General features: G+C 40.9%; 2 protein-coding genes across 3 annotated transcripts; both read right to left on the reverse strand.

The window, feature by feature from the left end:
* Positions 1-219: 219 nt before the first annotated feature.
* Positions 220-2,081, reverse strand: acp5a (acid phosphatase 5, tartrate resistant a). The gene is made up of 5 exons (XM_087842609.1): positions 1,970-2,081; positions 1,695-1,894; positions 1,479-1,603; positions 1,038-1,383; positions 220-945 (listed from the first exon to the last, which is right to left on the reverse strand). The coding sequence occupies exons 1-5, from the start codon at positions 2,079-2,081 to the stop codon at positions 706-708; spliced, it is 1,023 nt and encodes a 340-aa protein (XP_087698735.1). The 3' UTR covers positions 220-705.
* Positions 2,082-4,081: 2,000 nt separating this feature from the next.
* LOC102793942 (interleukin enhancer-binding factor 3-like) lies at positions 4,082-17,194 on the reverse strand. 2 transcript variants are annotated; one of them, XM_006790609.3, is made up of 20 exons: positions 17,064-17,194; positions 16,536-16,679; positions 14,575-14,686; positions 13,710-13,903; positions 13,393-13,561; positions 13,113-13,281; positions 11,213-11,304; positions 10,697-10,792; positions 10,470-10,581; positions 10,283-10,380; positions 10,085-10,193; positions 9,843-9,983; positions 9,219-9,409; positions 8,862-8,972; positions 8,611-8,742; positions 7,501-7,659; positions 7,271-7,400; positions 7,131-7,169; positions 4,909-5,220; positions 4,082-4,798 (listed from the first exon to the last, which is right to left on the reverse strand). In XM_006790609.3, the coding sequence occupies exons 2-20, from the start codon at positions 16,646-16,648 to the stop codon at positions 4,692-4,694; spliced, it is 2,586 nt and encodes an 861-aa protein (XP_006790672.2). In that variant the 5' UTR covers positions 16,649-16,679; positions 17,064-17,194; the 3' UTR covers positions 4,082-4,691. The 2 variants fall into 2 exon arrangements, with proteins under 2 accessions (XP_006790672.2, XP_035763573.2); XM_035907680.2 differs by having other exon boundaries at positions 16,536-16,703; positions 17,064-17,180.
* Positions 17,195-17,320: the final 126 nt, after the last annotated feature.

The following is a 17,320-nucleotide window of genomic DNA, read 5'->3' on the forward strand; positions in this document are numbered from 1 at the left end:
ATTTATCCAGATCACAGTCACTGCCAATCTGCTGTCGTTGAGCCTGATCCTCTGCTGGCAGGCCAGGTGGTTCTCTGTCACAGACAAAAGAGCTCTCCCTGTGAAAGTCTTGACCTCTCCTGTCCTTCAGCAATAGCAGCCTCATCAGTATTAAATCTCCTGATGTGATGAAGTGCTGTTTCTGGCACACATGTAACAGATGAATAAATCAACTCTAAATTCGTCACAATATGTCTTTTATTTGCAAAAAAAAGTGCCTTTCTTTTGATGCATACCTCACCAATGCATTGATATTAACAGTCAGTTATATCAGAGCTGGTAATGCTTTCTTATGAAGAATAAAACGTGCACATTTCCTAAGTCTTTGGATTGAATAACACTTGACAGGTTTCAGAAATCAGTGTAAGCCCCCAAATCATTCAATGCTTTCTCTAATTTCTCATTTGTTTTGAAAGACATTCAGATGCACTTGCAGAGTAAGAAATTCAAGCACCACAGCCACATTTCCAAAAGTTCAGGACAGATAACAAAGGCACTATTTATTTTACAGTAGCATAAAGTCACATTTAAAACCAGATGATTGTTTTAAAAATGCTTTGAAGTTAATGCCGAAGATTTTTTAAAACAAAAGAGATCAAGACTCATTATTTGATTTCACACTTACACTGCAGATTACACCGTATATAACTGTTCCTGGTCATCAGTCTATTCAAGATTTCTTTGCGAGAGAACTGTGCGATAGAGAGAAGTGCCTTTCGCCTGGTAGAAAGTCACGGTCATCTTGTTCTTTGTCACTTCTGCATGGATGAATCCTCCCAGTGTTGAAGCCTTGCCGGTGAAAAACTTAAGAGAACCTTTGGGAACATGGTTCCAGTGGCGGGTGTCAGGATCCAGGAAGTTTCCAGCACCGCTCACCACATAGCCTATGTTAGACTCTTCGAGGTACTGTGGGAGAAAGAAGAGGAAAATCCATTGTAGTTCTAAGAGAAGCTATGCAGATTTATATCAAATGTTAAACATACTCTTCCTGAACCAACCTGCAGGTTGTGGTCATGGCCGCAGAGGTAAGCAGTGGCCTTGTATTTGATGAGCAGTGGACGGAGGCTTTGCACCAGACACTTTGTGGGGCCGTGCTCGGACACAGACCAAACAGGGTAGTGGCCTGCCACCAACAGGAAGTCTGCCTTGGACAGAGCCAGTCTCTCCTGCAGCCAAGCCAGCTGGCGATTGGCATCCAATTCATTCAGGGGTCCACTTGGCTTCTTGTCCGAATTGTCGTCAGAGTTACCGCAAAGCATCACAGTGTCAAGCATGATGATGGTCAGAGTCTTCCCCGTGTTGGGAATGCGGAAGTTCAGCTCATAGTAGTACGAGGGGAATTTCCTATCAAAGGTAATGAAGAGGCATCAAAGCTTAACTGAGTAGTTCCTAAAAGCTTAAAACTTTAAGATGTCCGAACTTTATATTCTGCCCCTTACCATCTGTTAGATCTGCTGCTGTAGTCGATCTGGGCTTTGACATTCCCTGCGTGGTCGTGATTGCCAGCGATCACATACCAAGGGACTTGGAGGGACTTTGCAGTGTACACGGACTCAAACGTTTCCTGGTAAGAAGAAGGAAAACATAGTTACTGCTTTCAACACACAGTTTTAAAATACAGTGTTGTTTTTTCACGCCACATTTATTCTACTCACCTTAAACCGAGGAGAATCCACAGTGTTCACACCTTTGTAGTAGAAGTTATCGCCCAGAGCAAGAACAAAATCAGCTCCCATCTGGTCTGCTATTTTGCTCATTTCTTGAGCTGTGGCCGTCTGCACAGAGGTGATGTAGGGGGGATAAGGCACGCCACCCCAGTCGCCCACTGCCAGAAACTTAATGGAGGTTCTGTTGCCTGTAAGAGGAAAAGAATATTAGTACTTCTGATTGGAAAGTAAGCTTATGAAAGTCAGTGTGGCGTAATACTCACTGCGACTTTCCTCCACGTTTTGGAAGGCAGTTGGATAGCAGTAGGCCACGGGGATGGCAGCAATCAAGATGGATAAAATAGTAACTGCCATCTTCAAAGACAAACAAAGCATTGGAATTTAAGTTAACGGCAAATTTAAACTCGGCTCAGTCACAAGATGTGACACCACAGAAATGAAAGTCAGCACCTGCAAAAACAACAAAGCAGAAGCAAAATGAAACAACCAAAACCACAACCTACCATGTGACTCTAAGCTTCGCTCGCTCTCTCTCTCTGCCTCCCACTACGCTATACAACAAGTCCCTCAGTTATGCTTTCTTTTTACTCCTAAAGGTGACTTGTGATTGGCTGCAGCCTAAAGCTGACATACCTCAGCTGGAGTAAATAGAAACCAATCAAAGAAACCGTGTGTGTGAGGCAAAGGTCAAACGTCTACATAATTAAACAGATAAAAAGACCCTCAACAGAGACGCCACAACAACAGTGTGAAGTGCTGCCTGATTGATGAGGGGGGGAAACAGCTTTTCATGTGTAAAGAATAGGTGTCAATATGCAGAGATAATGTCGTCAAAAACAAAACACTCACGGCTGATGGGATCTGTTGGGACACTCTCCACCCTCAGAGTGATCGTCGTTCCCCCCTCGCTTTTTATCAGCAGTCCTGGAGGAGAGGATGTAGGAGGACCAACCCCGGGACACGCTGGAGAGGCATGATCATTGCTCAGACACTGACTAGAAGGTCATAAGGGCACACGTGATCTATTGTGGTTAATATAGCTGGTGTCCAGACATGTTTTCCACTTCAATATTATTCACTGATTTTCCTGTTTAGCTTGTTTTCTTTCCGTCTTTTGCTTCCTGCTTTTTGAATAACTTCAAAATAACACGTAAAACACTAAGTTCAGTAAAATAATGGGTCAAATTGGTGGTCTTGCTGAATATAGTCTTGCAGCATTAAACATGAACCAAAGAAAGTTGATTCTTTTCGTCTGGACGTTGCATTTTCACTGGTTGAAATGTTTGATCACCCATTCAAATGACTTCAGTTTCAGTTGACTGAATCTTTCCCAACCTTACAAAGACTACATTTGCATAACGACTGAAAACACTGACTCACAATGCTTTCCAAAAAATGTGGTTAATCCCAGTTAATTCATTTTGGTTTGGGCCTTCTTTCCCTTAATAAATGACGATCATCACCTGAAAACTGGGCTTATCTTCATCTCATATTAGAATTTGCTTGATCTGAAACACGTAAGTCTCACAAATATCCAACAAAAAAAAAGAGGTTGAAGACTTTTTCACAGTGCTGTAAATAACTAAGTTCTGGTAAAAGGTTGAAGTATGTGAAGCCTCTATCAAGAAAAACTGCCGTAAGACATTACTGGAATTGTCTCTCACACCTAGAGGTGTCACAGCACATTAGTATTGACACAATATACTAATGCAAAAACAAAGTATGCAGTTCTCCTTTTAGTGTGGTTACACAGCTCAATTCCCTAAAGTTGTTTTCGAGCTATATTCATTTGCTAAAACAAAAACACAAGATGAGTTTTACTGTTAATAATTTGCTGTCCTTCAGTTTTTGTTTTTTGCCGACTGTCAGCAAACCCTCATCTCTGGAGCTTCCACTTGTCCCCTCCTTTAATCTTTATCAAATTTCACTGGGAGTACTAATATTGGATCAAGCTTGCAAAAATGTGCTTTAAATTCTCAAATAACTTCAACTACACTCCTCTAATTATGGGTCAGTGAGGGTTCCTGTCAGCTTTGATAGCAGCGCAGGTAGGGAGAGCGTGGCTGCTGTATGCTTGTGCTGCATTCACAGCAGTCTGGCTGCACAAATCATTTGCAGCACCTTGCGCAACAAACTCAATAACACTGATGTGAAAAACATCGTTTCATGCGTTTCATCAAAGACGAAGGTTACGTTTCCCAACTTTGAACAGCTTCACGTTCACAATCATGTCAATGGTGACGCTTCTCTGAACACAGCTGTCACATGTCAGAGCGTGAATAAGATGAAGCTCTTAAAATGCCAACAATCATACTAACAATCATACTAACAAGATCTCTGCAATGTCTGTAATTAAGAAACTGATGGTCAGAAGCTCAGCTCCAAAATAAGTCTTTTATTTGTACAAGGATTAGAGCGTTTTTATGAGACAGAAAGGACTTCAGTTTAAAACAACAAGCAGCTTTACATAAAAAAAAATATACTGATACAGAACCAGTACACTACATTAAAAAAAAGACAAAACAACTCAACGTAACACTCATGTCAACATTGACGTGATGAAGGCTACAGATAAAAGAAACGTAACTTAAAACTGGCTTACTGGTTTGTCAAAAGAACTGACAACTGAGGTTAAGAGTATCAAACAAGATCAGCAGAATTCCAGTTTCAGAGAAAACACCAGCATTTCTTTTTTATTTCTTTTTAAGAGAGGTGCCTCAGGATGATCCCTAATCATCAAGGTGAGAAAGACTGCATATTTCATTATGCTGACATGTTTCCTTGCACTCTTTCCCCATCCCCTCTGCCATCACAGAGGAACTCTGAACTGCTTAAATCCCACCTTGAGGAAATGAGGAGGCATCTGCAGGAGCTCAGAGCTGGGAAACAGGCCTATCCTTCCTTATAGCATTGCTTGGAGCAGCCAAGACATGAGGAAAAAAGGGAGTCATGTAAGCATAATAAAAAGCACCAGTGATGTTATGATCAGTAATTCATGTCGCCGTATCCAGAGTATGAGCCCTGGGTGTGTCCTCCAAATCCCTGGTACATGCTGTACCCCTGATTCCCCCAGGACGACTGGTTTTCCCAGCCTGTGAAGAAACATTTATAAGCCCAGATCATTTATATGTATAAATCAAGATTAAATATAAAGAAATAGGAAAAGAGGGAAGTTACTGTAAGAAATACAAAAGGAACTTGCCATAATTATTATAACTCTGTCCCCCGGTGACAGAGCTGGGGTAAGCAGTGCTGTACATAGAGTAGTCTCCACCTTGGGTCAGCATCTTTCTCTTCTCATCTCCGTAGCCGTAGCTGTACGGACTCTCCTGATCAGCAGGAGGCGGCATTGACTGGTAGCTTTCTTCCTTCGTGGTGCTGGTGTTGGAGCTGGAGACGGGTGGGGACGAGTACGTGATGGTGGTGCTTTCGGGGTAAAAGGTGCCGTAGGCTGAGGTGGTGGGGGCGGTACCTTTGGCTGTGGCAGTGGCTCCATTATTGCCATATAATTTATCTTTAAGATAACAGAAACAAGAGGTAAATGAGAGGTAAGTGCCATTTTCTTAAAAGACACAATCCTAGAGCTGCAACTGACGACAACTACAAGTGACTGTTGATCTATTTGCAAATCATAGAACCGAGACAGTTCACGCTTGTTCAAGTTTAAAAAACAAAACAAACAAACAAAACCCCACCACACACATAAAGATAAAGACCTTGATGCATGCTCAATCATCCAGGTAAGGGAATCCCAAAAAGCTGATCCTGTTTATCTGGACATAGCGTAGCAGGGAAGCAGAAAAACATCATTTTTTGCCTTATAGTCTGATTTGTCATAACTTTTCCGTTTTGTGGTCACTTCTTCACGCTGACCTGTCTCATTTGGCTCAGCAGAACTAAAATATATATCCTGCTGCTTTTACACGCACACTCACATAACGCTCAGCGATCCTCTGCGCGATCAACCTCTCACATGTTTAAGCTGCGGGAGATTTCACTTGTCATGTTTGCATAGTAAGCTAACGATTGATAAGACGATGTCAGAGGAATTGGTGCGCAAATTATCGTCACTCACCAATCAGTGCTGTCGCTCTCTATACACAGTTTGCGCGATTGCAAAGTGAAAGTAAAAAACAAGCGCAAATTTCAAACGTGATTTCAATATGTCACATATTGACAGTGGCTCACCGATGCCAATGACATAATTACCCAGCTACATTTCTGAAAGAATGCAAAAGCATTGACATATATTTTTCTTTCCTATAATAGCCCGATGGGCAGGGCAGAGATAGATTTTGGTAGCCCGACTGGAAAAATCGCTAGCCCCGGGACGTCGGGCTAGCGGTTTTGCGAGCCCTGTCAAAGGTGGGAGGGCACCTAAAGAAAGCTCCAGGCAATCCAGAAGAGAAGAAGGACAATTGTTACCTAAGTGAAAACCTTTAGTGATCCCTTATGTGTCAGGAGTATCAGAACGGCTGAGACCTCATCTCTGTGGCTTTCAAATCCCAAAACGTGCTCTGGCAGAAACTGGTCCACCCTAAGTATCGGGTCCCCCGGCACAACCAGAGAAATTTAGCGTACACTGTTAAGCCACTGCCATGATTTATACACTGGGGAAACCAAACAACCCACAGGTCTATTCACACCTACAGGCCAGTGGACACTCTTTCAATGATGAGGATGTACACATCCTGGGCAGGGAGGAACACTGGTTTGAGCGGGGAGTCAAGGAGACCATTTACATGAAAAGGGAAAGACCTCTGATTCAAGCAGGGGGCCTAAGGGCACCATCTTACAACACTGTGACTGCAGCCAATCCCCAACTCTCTGTGAATGGCCATTGACCAGTTATCACTCCTCAATGTTTGTTGATCAATGGTCATGTCAATTTGCATATTAATGATCAAGAAACTGACCTCCAGGCCATTTTTCACCAGTGGTGTTAGTTTCAGTCTTTATGCAAATATATTGGGTTGGAAACCTGCAGTGAGCTGAGACTGAAGAAGTCATTTGAATGAGTGCTGAAACATTTCTCCAACTGAAAAAGCTACGCCCAGAAGAACAGAATCATCTTTTTGGGACAAAGATAAATAAATGAAACCCATCTTAGGATGTTTACCTAGAAGTTTTAAATTTTGGTAAACATAATTACAAAAAAAAAGAAGGTATTTTAGCCTTGTTATTGCATGCATCATCACATATAACCGTAATTTTTTAAAAATATAGGCATCTTATGCCTTTCAACGAATCAGCAAAGCTTCTGCATGACGTTTAAGCCTTATTTTAAAAAAAGTGTACGTCACAAAAAACATGTAAAACCAAATACACACACACACACACACACACACACACACACACACACACACACACACACACTAACATAAAACCAGAGTGCATAAAGATAACAGACATTCAGATACTTACGATAGCCTGTGCCAGTGCTGCTCTCATAACTGTAGTTGGCTTTAAAACAAGAAATCACCATTTAGTGCAAACTCCATTTACAGATTTAAAGGTTTCCAACGATGATTAAATTGACTCGTAAATAGTGTAAAGTTTCTTACTCTTGTTATAGCTGGGTCCTGCTGGAAACTGCTTGCCTCGACCCCTGCCCCGACCCCCCCTGTGGGGACCCCAGCCACGGGACCCTGAGTCTGAAGGGATGCCGCGGATGGTGCCAAATCCTGGGATGTGCTGTCAAAAAGTAAACGTGAGAAAAAAGTCATTTTGAAACAGCCTGATAGTTAAATTAGTTGAGTTGTGCATTTTAAAGCTCACCAGTTGGATACATTACCATGTCAGTGTAGGTGACTTTCTTCTTCGTGGGATTTCTGTTATTTGAAAGTCCACTGTCATCTGGGAACAGCTTCTCTAAAGCAGCGAGGGCAGCGTAGGCCTTTGCTTCCTTCTTGTTGGAGCCTCGTCCTTTGAACTTCTGCCCATCAACTTCCACCTGCGAGACAGAAATGAGGAGAAAAGATTTTAGGATTTTATGAAGCATGTCACAGCATTTATACACAGAGAGTGACTCCTGCTGGTAGAGGAGATGGAGAATGGGTGTTGAGCACGCCGTGTCTATTCTTTTGAGCAGCAGTGCAAAAACATAGCTACAGCGTTCTGCTGAACCTTCACATGTGTAGCATAGCATAACATTAGCATTTTAGTGAGTGGAGAGCCACCACCAACAAATCGCCTGTTACACCCGCACAGCCTAACAGCTCATTATAGTAACTCTAATGTATCCTCTGATCTGATCTTGAGTTTTTCCTTTCCAGTCACCTTTCTCACTCACTATGTGTTAATAGACCTCTCTGCATTGAATCATATCTGTTATTAACCTCTGTCTCTCTTCCACAGCATGTCTTTTATCCTGTCTTCCTTCTCTCACCCCAACCGGTCGCAGCAGATGGCCGCCCCTCCCTGAGCCTGGTTCTGCCGGAGGTTTCTTCCTGTTAAAAGGGAGTTTTTCCTTCCCACTGTCGCCAAAGTGCTTGCTCATAGGGGGTCATATGATTGTTGGGTTTTTCTCTGTATCTATGAAGCGCCTTGAGGCGACTTTTGTTGTGATTTGGCGCTATATAAATAAAATTGAATTGATCTATGGACGTTTATTAGTTTGGGTTTATCCTGCCGAGTTTAAACATCTATTACAGACCATATGCTGTAAATTTTGGGAAGAATCCTGTCCAGAATAATGGCTCACAGGACCAAAGGAAATCGTTTATCTTCCACCTCTGTCCTTCTTTCTGAAATAATCTCACCCACATGGAATTTAACAGATTAAACACAAATACAGAAATCTTTACTTGGCTCTACAGTTGCCTTTACAAAGCCCAAGACATCAAAGCTGCTATACAGTGCAGCACCTGATTTCTGTTTGCTGTATACAATACTGCTGACTCACCTCCATGACAAAGCACTTTTCATGGGAGCCACCCGTCTCTGCCGACAGCTCGTATTTCAGGCTGCGGCGCTTCTCGTTCAGCTCCATCACAGGGTTCTTGCCATTTTTTGTTAAGATTGGACCCTGACCAGTCTGTTCACAGCAAGCAGACATAAGAAAAAACTGTGGTGAAATGCACAAGTGTTTCTCTCTGTGGGAACTTTTAGGATGCATTTGTAAATACGGACTCCAAAGAGAGCTCAACGACATACATCTTCAGACGTAGAAGAAGTCAGTGCAACAGCTTCCTGGCTTCCTTCATTTTCACTACTGGGCTCTGATTTAGATTCAGAAGTTGTGGGAAGACCGAGATCTTGCAGTACCTGTGAAAAATCAAAGTCAAAACACTATAAGACACATAAAACAACATTGATTTCTTTGCCCAGTCTGACTTTACAAATGTTCAAACTTACAAGTTAGGCTGCACTTAAACAAACAATCAATTAGCAAAATGTATGGAACCAATCAATAAACAGTAACTAGTCCATCAGCCAAAAAGTAACCAAGAAGAACACAGTACTGAGTATTTATACTAAAAGTCAGCTTGTGTAGATAACAAACACCATTACCTTTGTGGCTACATTAAGCTTAGCGGCACGTTTGGAAGGCCCCGTTGCCTCGTACGTTTTTCCATTTAGATCGACAGCCATTGTAAAGACCGGCTCGTGAACTGGGCCAGTCTGAGATGTAAGTCTGTAATCCAGACCAGGTCTGTACTGGTTCAGACGCATCACGGCATTCATGGTAAGATCATCGGTGACTATGAGGAAACAGCAAAATGAGCAAACAGATTCATTTTGAGAAGCACACACAGAAAAATAAGGCTACAGAAGTCAGCGTAAAGAGTAAAAGACAAATGTCACATTAACATAGGGGTCACAAAGTTGTCATTTTCACAGCACTACTCAGATTATGTGACTTAAATATTCTATCCAAGGACACCAAAAGATTTAAAAAAACAACGTAAATCTAACTTTTAATAGCAGTTATAATTATTTTGATAAACAGAATGAAATATTATGGCAAAAGGAAATTATGTACACCTTGCCAGAAAAGCATGTTCATGTATGAAAACATACAGAATATTTATTCCACAATACCAAGTCTGTGTTTTGTCATACAGTTAAAGATCAAAGGGATTTTACAGCAGTATTTTTTGTGTTACAGTGAATAATTTGACATTCATTACTCACAGGATTTCTTCTGAAAGCGTTTCTGGAACTTGAGAAACTTTCTCTGTTTGCTGTTGAGGTGTGTGTCTTCATCTCCTGTGTCCACGTCTGTGAAAGGTCTCTTAGCTGGCAGGTTCAGTTGTCCAACAGGTGGTATCTGGGCTACAGTTATTTAAAAAAAAAAACAAGAAAAAAAAGGAGATTTGATGGAAGTGTTGATTTTTCAAACACAGGAAAAAAAGAAAAAAAGAATAATAGCCTACCCATGCCATCTCTGTAATTTGCTCCCAGCGATTTTCGTGACCTCAGAGGTTTAGAGTCCATCCCCAACACTTTGTGCATCTGTCCAAATGCACACAGCCTCAAGGCAAACTAAGAAAAACATCAAAGTTATGCACTAATTTGTTGATTTGATTATAAAGGTGTACATGTGTGTGGGTGCTTCTATAGGCTCACCTTACCTGAGCACTCTGTGTGATGTCTTCACACTGCTGCCTAGTCAAATAGCCAATGGCATCAACAGCTTCCTTTTCACAAGGATCTTTAATTCCAGGGCCATCTGTGCACAAATACCATTCAACTGGTGCATGAATGTCAGCTCAGTGTATAAATTTACATGCAAGTTGCACAACTCAAATAAAATCTCACCTTCCATAAGTATTCCTGAGGCTACGCACTCTAAAACCCTGCGGAGGGCCTCGCCCGCTCCCAGTGATCTCTCAGATGTACCAATAGCCTTCTCCACTAGCAGTTCAAGTGGCTACGTGGAGACAAGAAGACAAAACCGACACTTCAGGATGAAAGCAGCTGAAATGACTTAAACACAAATCTCCGCTTTGCTGCTGTCGGAATAGATGCACAAAGAGTTTCCTCACCCATCCTGAGAGCGGCGTCCAGGTAGGAACACGGTTACACAAGTCCCTCATGAGTCGGATCACAACGACGGCAGAATTCAGGGTGTTAACTTTTGCCTGGAGGCAGAAACAAAGCCCATTCAGTTAGCAGAGCTTCTGTCTGTGATGGACTCCTTTCTGAGATTTCAAACAAACAAAAACAAAACAACCCAAGCACAGAAGAGTAATAAGTACTGAGCCTTCTCCAAATCAACAGTAAATAAAACTTATTCAAGCTATGTTAGCCATTTATGACCTTTGAGGTTGAAATCGAGAGAGCTCAGTCTCTCGACATGTACTCATGTCGATACCAATGATTTCTCCACTTCTGTCATTGGTATAGATGAGCATTAATTTAGACATTTTATAAAGATCATTAACAATATGAACAAAAACTGAGAGCAAAAACTGTTACGGTCCTCTAAATGGACAGAAAATAAAAGATCACTCAAGGAAAACAGTTCAACCTGATGTACAAGTAAGGACGTGAATGCAAACCTGGAACCACTTGGCGTGGCGGAGAGACGCCAAGGCAGTTAGGCATTTCTGCCTGTCCAGAACGTCCGGCGGATCGTTGACTGTTCGCGTTTCTATTGACGAGGTGGGGTAAGAAGAAAAGGTACAGTTTGACCAAGGGGGTTGTCTCTGTCTTGCAGCTCAGGGAGTAGCAAACAAAAACCAGCAAACAACCAGCAGCAGGGAAAGGGGGTTTACATAAAGACACGTTTTGTCCCAGCAACCATAAAGGTCTGCTAAAAGAGATCCCAATTGTATTTTCCACAGTGTATGCGGAAGTAAGATGACTGTCAGAAACAGCTGTAGTATATTTATTTATAACATTGCACAGCATTAAAATATATGCACTGCACTACATCAAATACCCCCTCCCCTGAGCCACTGGGATTAGGTTTGTTGCTTCTCCCCCCTCCTGAGACAGTGTGTCCAGTTGGTCAAAGGTCCAGCGTTCCTAAAAAACTTGACAAACTAAAAGGTAATCAGTTGTAAATCACAAGCATTTAAGAAGCTTTACGTCTGCCCTACGCTGCAGCAAAACTGATGAATCCCTCAGAAAAAAAGTGGCCTAAAAAAGGCTTTATGACAGACTGGCTATATTAAAAAACAAAAACAAAAAACAACAACAAAACAAACAAAGAAAAAATACCAGCTTTGGGCAAGTTTTAGCTCATTTGTTCTACATTATACAGCTAGGGATACACCGGCTGATAATCTATGCCAATGCTGATGACAAATAATTTGTGCAGTAGCCTATGCCAGGATTTTTTGTTAGTATTTATCACCACTAGAATTGATGTGAAAGATCAACAAGATCAATCTCTGCCACTGTAAATATGCAACAGTAAATATGTTTTGGGAAAAAAAAATATCTGCTCACTTAACAAGGCTGATCCATATTTGGACAGTATACTATGTACAACTCTGCTTGGACTCTGTTGAGTTGACTGAATTTAAATTGATAATATGCATTTTCATCAGGGGTGCATGATATTAGCAAGGATTTTAATCACTGTGGCATTTAACAAACACATCTTAAAGTTTTAAAAATATCAACTTGCACATTTAACTTGTCCAAACCTTGACCTTAAATTAGACCTTTGCCTAAAATGATTGTTTTATTGAAACAGAGTAAATATGGTTTGATCCAACAATGATTAAGCATTAATAATCCTACCCCAGGACATAACAGCTCCAATAATTATCCAGTCTAATAATTTTATTAGTAATATTGCAGGATTTTTAAATGTGCAGTCCCAGTGTATAGTGTATTAAAATGGACTAAAACTGCACTGAGACTGATATGGTTCTCAGTCTGAGACTACCAGATAAATGCAGCTAACGCTAATCAACACAGGAGCTTCCAAACACTACACCAACCAAAATATTCACCTGAACAATGATTTTTTTTGCCTTATACTGTAAATCCTCCTAAGGTAGGCAACAGCTGATCAGTTTTGCTGCAGCTAGTTCCAAACACATGTTCAGCATCAAGGATCATGCATGCGCGCTTGAACTTGTTATTCTTAAAAAAAGCCTTCACTTGAAACATGAAAACAACAAGAATATACAAGTTTTTTTGTTGTTGTTTTAAATGACTGAGGCACTGTCACTAACAACATGAGCAGGATGCATCAGTGACTACAGAGGAAATGTCCTGCATACGTCAGTTTGCCACAAAAACGACGAAAGGACTCTCGTGCGAGCAAAGAGTCAATGTTCACTGGCATCAGTCTGACACGGTCACTGTACAAGCTCCACCGAGGTTTAATGAGATGGGACAACTGGTTTGATTTCAAACAGTCAGTGCAGATTAATAAATCAGTGGAGCAGTACAGCGCCTGCATACCGACAACACAGATCAGGGCTGGGCCGACATACGCACCTTCTTCTTCGTCTGCTTCTTCTTCAGCAGTTTCACCCTCTTGCACTGTCCTGACAAGAGGTGATGTCAGGTGGATAATAAGAGTCAGAACTGACTCCTTGGTGCTCGTAACAACAATGGCTGCATCTCCTGGACACTGGCTGACTGTATATGTCTCAGGTGAATTAGTCTATTAAAGAAAGAGAACAAATAATTAAGACGGTTAAACCTGGATTAAAATAATCCAAGTAAAAATATGTGACATGTGTTTTTAAAGTATGCTGCAGGCACTCATTTCTACCTCTAACTGTGAAGAGAGTTTTTCGGCCACTTGTTTCAGCAGAGTAACTGTAGGCTTGTTGGAACAAAGCAGCACCAGCTCCACGTTCTTGTCCCCCTTCAGAAGGAGTCCCTTAGCCACCAAACCAACTCGCATAACCCCACGCAGCACACGCTCTTGTGAGCCATCACTTTCAGTTGAGGGGTGCAAAAAAAGAAAAAAGAAAAAAGAAAAATTGCCAATTAAATTATTTATATTAAAAGAAAAGCAGTCTTATTTATTTATTTTAAAAGCTTGCAGATATCCTTTTAAAAGCATCGCAGGTTACTCTCTCTTACCTCTGTGCTTCTGTATTTGCTTCGTCATCTTTTGGAGCATCCATCTGGTCAGATACAGTCTTGAGAGCGCACTCCACGTGGGAGACGATTGTCTGTACTGCCTCCAACTCCTCTGTTGGGGGGTACACTTCAGAATGTTTGGCCAACACGTAGCGATCATATGGGCCCGCCTGTACGTGAGTTGTTGCAGATTCCTTAAATAGAAAATTTTTTTTAAAAATAAAATAAAGACAAAGTTCATACTGGAGGAAACTCACTGCAGATAACAGTAAATGTATAATTACTTCATATTGTAATATTATTTCATGACATTTAAGTGTTAGGATTCATTAAAGCCATTTTTTAAAATACGTTTTACTGCTGCTGATATATTCCAGTGAAGACTTATGAAGAAGTATAATAATAGAGTAATAGCGGTAATAGGAAGTCTGTGATTTAAAAAAAAAAAGGAAAAATAAACAGGCGACAGCTTTCAAGAGGAACAATGTTTTTGCAGAACAAAGGGAAACAAAATGGGGATGGAAAAATACGACATGTTCTGTGAATTCAAGGTTTCCACCAGGGAAGTTGTTGGACTTGGCGGCTACTGTGACCAAAATGGGGGTTTATTACAGTAACTTAACGTCACAAGATATTCATGAGACAATATTCTCCTGTTATATTGTCACGACTAAAAGAGACTTAAGCATTAAAAAAAGGTTGTGTGTTTATAATCATAGAAATACCAGAAGGACAACACTTAATAATATTTCATCATTAACCTCTGCTAAACTTAGACATGGAAAGCTGCAGGGTTTGTAATACAATGGAGTAGAAACCCTGTGATTATCTAGTGTATCTATTTAGCAGGCAAAACAGAACCAACCTCACGATAACGTTTATCCTCCATATGCTCGATAGCAGCAATGTAGTCATGGTACTGTCTAAGCTCCTCTTCATAGCACAGACAGTCGTACCAGTAACGCAACTCCTCATATCTGGAAGACAAAAGAATTTGAGAACATATGAAGAAAAGTTTCAGAGCTCAAGTTAGAAGAGATGTGTCAAGTGACATAATTTATGTCACTTAATTTCACAGGACAGGGAAACATACTCTTGTTAATGTGTCAGCTCTTAAATTTGCACTGATCTACTCAGTATGCTTCAATGATAATAACAACAATATACTTCAATCTGATTTCTTTCCATAGAGTAATAAAGGTTGTTTTCAGCACAACAATAACAAGCATTTAGCTTACTGGAAAACAAATCTATTCCTCATTATCTGACAGAGCTGTTCAAAGGCTGCAGACTTGTTCCAGCAGACAAGTCGAACTGTGCCGCATCATAGACACATAATGTGCCTCATTCTACTTGCGTGACATCCCAAACACTCAATCAATACCTACGTGCACGGGAGGGATGTTTACTCGCCTCTCACAATTTTATAGGAAGAATATTTGGAGGGACTGAGCCTATAATTTAAAGTCTAAAACTCTGTGTCCCAGACATAAACTAACCTTAGATTAAAAATGAATTAAAAAAAAAAATTGTATTTTTTTTTATTTTTCACACTTTAGAACTAGGTATAATGCAGATCTGTAAACTGGCTGTGCGAGTATAATCACACTAGGCACACTCCGTACAGTGCTCGAGTATGTTTGACCCCCCAAAGTCCACATTATTTGACTAGTGCCAGTATGTGATGAATGTAAACTGTGCCCAAACATGAAACTCAGATATTTCGTCAACAACAGCGGCCTCGATTGCTTTGTTATTTGACAGATCTAAAAGCCATTTAAGAGAAGACTTACCTAAAAAACAAAAAAACAACAAAATACATAAAGTCATGAAGCTCCCTATATTGTGCAAGTGTGCCTTTAAAAATTGTGTGTGTTCAAGAAAGCGAGAGAGGCAATGAGATGCACAGACAAACCTGAAGCATACTCCGGCCAGATGTTTAAGCACAGTGTGGCAACATGTGAGTGAACCTTTACTCTGTGCTTGCAATGAACCAATTCCTTGAACATGAGCTGCCTGACTGAAAGAGACTTTTCAGTCTTCAAGAGATTATTCTTCATAGTTTGTGTTTTGTTTATTTCATTTAGGGCTGTTCGATATAAAGATATATATGGGATGACGATATAAAAACGTCTATGTTTCATTTTAGCTATCGTTTGTTTCGTGGTGTCATAAAATAAACTGTTTACGGCAATATTTTTTTCATCGTCTTGATGGTCTCTGTAGTGGCTATATTAATTTCTTAAAGTTCTCTCTTTCTCTTATATTTTAGCATCGGGTGTCCGCTTGTTTATGTTCCACATAAACCTTTCACAATAAAGCTCAAGATCCTGTTGAGACCTTTCAAAATAAACTGAATCACGCGAAAGAGCAGATTATTTACGGATGAGAATTTAAAAAAAAAGAGCCGCCAGGTGCTAAAAAATAAACCTTAGACTCAGCTCACCGTGTAATAAATACTCACAAAGAAAATGGTGGCTGTTACAACTTATGTCTAAAAATGTATCGTTTCATGCATCGGTTAAAACGCTTGACTCCAGCTACATGACGCGCAGCTGGAAACAATTCCCGCAAGTCGAGCTGCCCGAGATTCACAGAATTTACAGAAAATGTTACATTTTTGTGATTTATATCGTTATCGGATGATAGAATTCTTATATCGGGATATGAGATTTTGGTCATATCGCACAGCCCTAATTTCATTAGTTGTTTTTTTTTCTTTGTACAGAACCTGTTGCTGTATTTTAATGAAAAGTACAGAGTGTACTACGCAAATGCTAGCTTTCGGGCATCTTTTATTCAGGACCATGCATCATGTGCGTGTACCTGTCGAAATCATGCGGATGGAGGCGGTGTCCCTGTTGTATCAGGCTGTCCCAGTACAGCAGCTCCTCGTATGCCTGGTGCTCGTCCCACACTGGCGCTGCAGCGGCCGCCATGCTGTCGCGATCGCAGGACCCAAGCTACCACCTGTGCGCCCCCAAGTATACGCCACTGTTACAACAGTTAGCAGGCAATTGGCTGTGTAATAACAACCACAATAAAGCAGCAGATGATTTGACATTATCCATGTATATGCTAACGTTTATTAAGCGGTACACTTGTTACGCTGCAGGCTGAGACATGTGGTTAGGATAACAAGGCTCACAGCAAACTAAATACATTTATAATAACAATAATGATAATTTAAAAAAAACTGGTCCCTTACTCCCATAATTATTCCATCCACATAAGTCAAGGCAGCCAATTAGCCTATGTTTACAGCGACTGGATGCTAGCAAGCTAGGTGAAGTTACCCAGAATGTCAGTGCTATTAACGTTGCATTACATTTCGATTATGTCTTTAGAGCTCACCTCTGTCAACGGGCCAGTAAACAGGTGTAGGTCCCTTAACGTTGTTAGCTTTAGGATGTTAGGCTAGTTTGAGACGAGCCAGGCCTGCGCAGGATCGGTCACTCCGGTGAAGTTTCGCTTCTTCTTCTCCGAGTTCAATTGCGGGTCGCACATTACCGTGTTTAGGTTTATACCGCCACCTGGTGTACCGGAGTGTGCATTATGTCATAACTAACAACAAATAAATAAACGAATAAATAAATAAATAAATGCAAAGT

This window comes from Neolamprologus brichardi, chromosome 6 (assembly GCF_056152115.1).
Source record: "Neolamprologus brichardi isolate AB-2024 chromosome 6, ASM5615211v1, whole genome shotgun sequence".
Taxonomy (NCBI): domain Eukaryota; kingdom Metazoa; phylum Chordata; class Actinopteri; order Cichliformes; family Cichlidae; genus Neolamprologus; species Neolamprologus brichardi.